The 7,300-nt window shown below is 41.5% G+C and overlaps 1 protein-coding gene across 2 annotated transcripts in view; it reads left to right on the forward strand.

The window, feature by feature from the left end:
- MECR (mitochondrial trans-2-enoyl-CoA reductase) overlaps positions 1-6,980 on the forward strand; it is a 67,908-nt gene extending 60,928 nt beyond the window's left edge. Inside the window, exons 9-10 of one of the 2 annotated variants that reach the window (XM_070764109.1) lie at positions 2,500-2,572; positions 6,042-6,502. In XM_070764109.1, coding sequence (XP_070620210.1) covers positions 2,500-2,572; positions 6,042-6,205 — 237 coding nt within the window. In that variant the 3' untranslated portion in view covers positions 6,206-6,502. Of the gene's footprint in view, positions 1-2,499; positions 2,573-6,041 lie in introns of both variants that reach the window. The other variant, XM_070764108.1, reaches the window with a different exon arrangement.
- Positions 6,981-7,300: the final 320 nt, after the last annotated feature.

Here is a 7,300-nt window from a genome sequence, read left to right on the forward strand (position 1 = left end):
CCGCCCCTCCCCCGGCTATTGCCCGCCGCTATTAGCGAGGAGAAGCCATGCGCGCGAGGGGGCCGACTTTCAAAACAACCTTTGCTGGCCTCCGCCTCGCGGCACACCTGGCCATATCTCGCGGCACACCAGTGTGCCGCAGCACACCGGTTGGGAAACACTGCTCCAGGGGGAGCTGATTCCAGAGGGCCGGGCCCCCCACAGAGAAGGCTCTTCCCTTAGGCCCTGCTAGATTGTCTGCCTGACGGGACCTGGAGAAGGCCAACTCTGTGAGACCTAATCGGTCGCTGGGATTCATACAGTAGAAGACAGTCCTGCAAGCACTGTTCCCTCTAATGTGCGCGGGCTCTGAGCCCCGCCTGGCTTCTCCAGCTCTCTCTGGGGCTGCCGTCGCTGGCTGCTGTTGTGCAGCTGCCGTCGTGAGTGCCCACCTCACGTGCGACGTCCCAAAGGCACCCCCGAAGGCAGAAGATTGGGGTGTGGGCTGATGGAGCCGAGCCCCCCTTGCGCCAATCAAGGCCGCCCCACGGGCTTTCTCCAGCATCTGGATACACAGTGCTGAGGGACGCACGCCTGCTTTTCCTCAGCTGCCGCCGCGTGCCCCGTATTACTTGCCCGGCGGCAGGGGTTTTCACGGGGTTCCTGCCGGCACCACCCCCAGTTTGGATGGGGGCGGCTAGTCACCAAGAGCATCCGAAATGGGGGTGTGATACAGGCAAGTGATACAGGGCGCATGGCGGCAGCTGAGGAAAAGCAGGTGCCCCTCTGGGATCTTCTGACAAGCAACTGCAGGGATTCACTTAACAACTGTGGGAAGAAAGGTGGTAAAGTGAAGCAGAACTTACTTAATAACCGTCTTACTCAGGAGACAGAAACGTTGGCCTCCATTGGGGTCAGAACAGAAGTCGAGGATTATCTGTCTGACCAGTGCGCTCTTTTAGAAGCAGATCAGGAGTCCATTTTGAAGCTTCACAGAAAACATCTCGGGGAGAAGGCAGGTTGTCCTCGACTTACAATGGTTCATTTACTGACAGTTCAAAGTCGCAATGGCCCTGAAAAAAGTGACTTATGTCCCTTTTTCATATTTATGACCTTCGCAGCCGCCCCACGATCGCATGATCAAAACTTGGCCGCCGTTTCATATTTATGACCGTCTTGAGGTCACGTGACCCCCTTTTGCAACCGTCTCACAAGCAAAGACAATGGGGGAGAGGGGTAGAAGCCAGATTCACTTCATGACCAGGTTTCTAACCGATCCACTCCCAGGCATGAAAATGTGCCGCTCAGAAATTATACTTTTCCACCCACACCGGAAAAAAATTAGAGGGAACATTGCCTGCAAGTCATCTGGCCAGATGCCATGTAAGGGTTTATGGGTTTGAATTGTGTTCGGAAACCAATGGGCAACCAAGTGTTGGAGAAATATGGGCATGCCTAGGGACATAAATGAAGGACAATAATCTCCCAACAGATAATATGGTTATAAGTAAACTTATGGACTACACTGAAATGTCCAGGCTCACATTTGAACTACAAAATAAACAAGAGAAAGATTTTTATACAATTTGGGGAAACTTTTACAAATGGCTTGAAACCAGAAGGAGCAACCAACAAATAATTGACATAACTGATAATTGCAAATAATATACTGAAAATGTAAATAATAGAGATACAGACTAAAAGTAATAATGGGATATATAGAGTTTGCTTTTTGATTTAATGGAGATGTAAATAAGAAGATAACGGTGTGTCATGTAACCGGGTTTTTTTTCTTTTCTTTCTTTTTTGCTTTCTTGTCTTTTTTTTCTCTTTTTACTCTTTTCTTCCCCTTCTCTCTTTTCCTTTCTTTTCTATTTGTATGTTTTAATTGTTGTTCATTGCTCTTTTTCAATTGCATTGTTGCTTTATTTGCGAATAAAATTTAAAAACAAAAAAGACGGTAACCCAGTTGTTAAGTGAATCCGGTTCCCCCATTGCTTGTCAGAAGGACACAAAAAGAAAGATCACATGACCCCAGGACAATGTAACCATCATCAATATGAATCAAGTTGCCAAGGGTCTGAGTTTTGATCACATGACCATGGAGAATGCTTCAATGGTCGTAAGCAGGAAAAATTGTCATAAATCGCTTTTTTCAGTGGCGTAACTTTGAACAATCACAAAAGGAGCTGTTACAAAATCAAGGACTACCTGGATACTATTTCTATTTGCACAATGAGAGCGATTGGTTTTTAAGGAATTGGGGTTTTAGATTAGTTAGTTTAATTTTAAAATTGGATTTAGGATATTTTTTATTGTTCTTTTATAGGTTGTAAGCCGCCCCAAGTTTTCGGAGAAGGAAAGCATATAAATCCAATAAATGAATAAATAAGTTTTCCAATTATTAGAGCAGGATCTCTAAGAGGAAAATCATTCTGATATCCCCATACTGTGATGCTAAATTCTCCCCTGATGCCAAAATTGTATTTCAGAATTTGTGACTTGTAATTTCCTCTGCAGAGTGCACTGATCTTTAAGAATGTCAACGTTCGTGGCTTTTGGATGACCCAGTGGAAAAGGGACAATGCCCACAGTAAGTGGCATGTGTGTTATTTTTATATTAGAAACTGATGAACTCTGCCTTCAGCTCTAAATTTCTCATCTCTCTTAATTAGGCAGATTAAAATGCATGCTAAATAACCTGCAGCCAATGAAAATAAAACTCAATACGTGAAAATTGAAAGAGATACATGTACTAGAAAAATAAGTCTATGAGAAAAGAGGACACTATGGTTCCTTAGCTTAGTGAAAATGGTTCTCTCCCCGCCACACATTAGCCTGTGTACAACTCAACATGCAGCTAAATCCACCTATCCTCCAATAAAACAAACCATGTGCGTAGATCTGAATGTTTTATTGAAAGAACAGGATATGGTGAAATGGGGGAAAATAGGGATACACACTATGAGAACCAAGACAAGATAGACAGTGTTAAGTTACTGCTGAATATAACAATTAATAAATACAAGGAATTTAAATCTTATCAGTGATGCTCTGTATGTGGGATGTAGGTTTGTCCTTGGATGACCATGTGCCATAGATTAAGATAGATTCTTCGTTGTGCTTCTGCGTTCTCCAAATTTTAAAGGAAGTGGAGTCTGGCTTTCCAGCGTGCAATTGTTTTTGAGAGTATGGGCTGATGGGTAATGGGATAGGGTCAGCTTCAAGCAGTATAATTGGTATTTGTCCCTCCGGCCATTAGATGGGGCTAGAGAGCAACAGTATATAAAGATTATATGATGGGGCATGACAAGCAGAAATCGCCTCCTTGCATCCCCAGTCAAAAGTGAAAGGAATATTGGCTGAGTTTAAGTCAATCGAGTTAGTCACTGAATAAAATAAACTTCCTTGGTGACACTGCTGCAGGAGTGAAATTCAATAATAATAATAATATAATAATAATAATAATAATAATAATAATAATAATAATAATAATAATAATAATAATAATGACTTCCGGCTGACCGAATTCTGAAGCATAACACACCAGACATCCTGATTGTGGAGAAAAAGAAAGTATGGATCATCGACATCGCAATCCCAGGGGACAGCAGAATTGAGGAGAAGCAGCTAGAGAAATTAGTGAAATACAAAGATCTAAAAATCGAGCTGCAAAGACTCTGGCATAACCCAGTGAAAGTGGTCCCAGTGGTACTTGGCACGCTGGGCGCAGTGCCAAAGGATCTCAGCGGACATTTGAAAACCATCGGAATTGACAAAATCTCCATCTGTCAATTGCAAAAGGCCGCTTTACTGGGATCGGTAACCATAATTCGCTGCTACATCACGCAGTCCAAGGTGCTTGGGAAGCGCCCAACTGGTGATGAAATATGAAATCCAGCATAGTGATCTCGTTTGCTGTGTTGCTAGCAGTACCTGAACACACTTGTAAGTGGATCACAAGCTTCCTAACAGACAGGAAGCAGCAGGTGAAGCTAGGAAAAATCACATCAGATACATGTACAATTAGCACAGGTGCCCCCCAAGGCTGTGTACTCTCACCACTTCTCTTCTCTCTATACACTAATGACTGCATCTCAAACGATCCATCTGTTAAACTACTGAGGTTTGCAGATGATACAACAGTGATCGGACTCATTCGAGACAATGATGAATCCGCATACAGACGGGAAGTTGAACAACTATCCTTGTGGTGTGACCAGAACAATCTAGAACTGAACAAACTCAAAACCGTAGAAATGGTGGTAGACTTTAAGAGAAACCCTTGCACCCTTCCACCTCTCACAATACTAGACAACACAGTATCAACAGTAGAGACCTTCAAATTTCTAGGTTCTACCATATCTCAAGACCTAAAATGGTCACCTAACATCAAAAACATCATCAAAAAAGCACAACAAAGAATGTTCTTTCTGCGCCAGCTCAGGAAGCTCAAACTGCCCAAGGAGCTGCTGATTCAGTTCTACAGAGGAATCATTGAGTCTGTCATCTGCACCTCTTTAACTGTCTAGTTTGGTGCTACAACCCAACAGGATCAACACAGACTTCAGAGGATAATCAGAACTGCAGAAAAAACAATTGCTGCCAACCTGCCTTCCATTGAGGACCTGTATATTGCACGAGTCAAAAAGAGGGCGAGGAAAATATTTACTGACCCCTCATATCCTGGACACAAATTGTTTCAACTCCTACCCTCAAAACGTCGCTACAGAGCACTGCACACCAAGACAACTAGACACAACAGTTTTTTTCCGAACGCCATCACTCTACTAAACAAATAATTCCCTCAACACTGTCAGACTTTCTACTAAATCTGCACTTCTATTCTACTAGTTTTTCTCATCATTCCTTTCACCCATTTCCTCCCATGTTGATTATATGACTGTAACTTGTTGCTTATATCCTAAGATTTTTATTAATATTGCTTCTTCATTGCTTATTTGACCTGTATGACAATCATTAGGTGTTGTACCACATGATTCTTGACAAATGTATATTTTATTTTATGTACGCTGAGAGCATATGCACCAAGACAAATTCCTTGTGTGTCCAATCACACTTGGCCAATAAAAATTATATTCTATTCTATTCATTGACATAATAATAATAATAATAATAATAATAATAATAATAATAATAATAATAATAATAAATAGTAATAATAATAATAGTGATAATAATAGTAATAATAATTTATTAGATTTGTATGCCGCCCCTCTCCAAAGACTGGAAATTTTCCCTGTGGGCGTGGCAGGGAAAGGATATTATAAAATCTCCATTCCCTCCCACTCTGGGGCCAGTCAGAAGTGGTATTTGCCGGATCTCCCAACTATTCAAAATTTCTACTACAGGTTCTCCAGAACCTGCTGAATTTGCTGGCTAATTTATAATGTTGGGCTAGAACTGGGGTGGTTGGGCCTTTGCAGTCTGTGGATTACAAAAACACATTGAATTATGTACTTCCCATAATCTTGAAGTCTGTTTCTTCCTTCTCTAACTAAAAGGGACAGTTTCAACCGTATTGGAATATGAATATGGAATCCATACTATTTGATATCGCTGATTTTTGTTTTCAGGCTGCCTGAAAGCAATTTCTATTTATTATCTGTTTATTTATTTTATTCACTGTGTTTATTTATTTTATCCACTATATATATTTTCCTAACTCAATGGATTCTGGGCCTACAATAGCTTACAGTAAAAACGACTGATAAAAAAAATCTCCCCTAAATTGACATGACCCAATAAAACTAACAAAAAACCAAATATATATAAAAAAAGAACAGGAGTCAATAATACAAGAGAACCAAAGGGGAATTATTCTATCAGGGCCTGGAGGAAGAACCTGGATTAAAAAATGGCAGGATAAGATCAAGCCAAACCTCTGGTGAGAATACCATTCCAGAGGTCAGGCAGAGGAGAAATGTGGAAATGTAGAAATTTATTTTACCAATGATTATTATTTCTTCTCTTGAGTCTAAACCCAGAAGTTCAGAAAGAAAGAGCAATGATGGCTTTCCGCCTTCTTTTTCCATACACAGGCAAAGACAAGCTGGAAACGATGATAGCTGAGCTGTGCACTCTTGTTCGGAAGGGTCAACTGGTCGCTCCGGTCTGCCGAGAAGTCCCTTTGGTGGATTACCAAACTGCTTTGAAGGTTTCCCAGGAACCATATGTATCCGTTAAGCAGATCCTCCGGATGTGAAGATGGTCTGGTGGGAAAATAATAGACAAGCATTTTCAGTGGATTTCAATCGCAGCAAGCTTGAGTGATTCAGAATTACAGGACCGATTTATATCTTCACGTCCATCTTCTGGCTCAAGAGGGACAGACAGAGGAATGAGGAGCAAACAGTGAAGGCTTAACATAGACCGGAAATCACAATCCAGTATTAGTGATGATATGGGAGCTAAAGCAATTATGGTTTCTACCCAACCTGGGAATCCCTTGTAGACTTTCTCTTTTGATTTTGATTTTATTATTAAACTTACCTTTCATCCATTGGGTCAGGGGGTGACTTTAGATCAGTGTTTCCCAACCTTGGCAACTTGAAGATATTTGGACTTTAACTCCCAGAATTCTGAGAGTTGAAGTCCAAATATCTTCAAGTTGCCAAGGTTGGGAAACACTGCTTTAGACGACTGAATAGAAATCTGGAGAAAAAAGAGATGTTTTCAGCCCGCGGAGGAACAGTTCTTATCCTAGAGTTTCTCCCATCTATGCTGATGTATGTATGCACACTCCGAATATTTATTATTATACAATGTGGTAATAATTCCTCGGGAGTGGAATGAGATGGGAGAGAGGCTGGTCCCACTGGAGTTAAAGACTTTGTGTAAATCTATTTCAGGTTCTGCAGATTATAATTTAATTTAGTTATTTATTCGATTTCTATGCCGCCCAAACCCCTAGGACTCAGTGCGACTTACAACAATAAAAAAATAATACAATGGTACAATAATAAAAAAGTTGAACATCAGCAGTAGATTAAAACCCTGTTATAACCCTAGCGAACCCATTATAAAAACCAAAAAAATCAATCTAACAATCATACATACCAGCCAAACATAATTTGGGCATGTCTGATGTTAGAGTTCGCGGCCCCCAGGCCTGTCGACAAAGTCAGGTCTTAACAGCTTTTCGAAAAGCCAGTAGAGTGGGAGCAGTGCGAACATTGGGGGGGAGTTGGTTCCCTAGAGCCGGGGCAGGTACAGAAAAGGCCCTCTCCCACAGTCCTGCCAACCTACATTGTTTAGTCGACGGGACCTGGAAGAAGCCGATTCTGTGCGATCTAATAGG

This window comes from Erythrolamprus reginae, chromosome 11 (genome assembly GCF_031021105.1).
Source record: "Erythrolamprus reginae isolate rEryReg1 chromosome 11, rEryReg1.hap1, whole genome shotgun sequence".
Taxonomy (NCBI): Eukaryota; Metazoa; Chordata; class Lepidosauria; order Squamata; family Dipsadidae; genus Erythrolamprus; species Erythrolamprus reginae.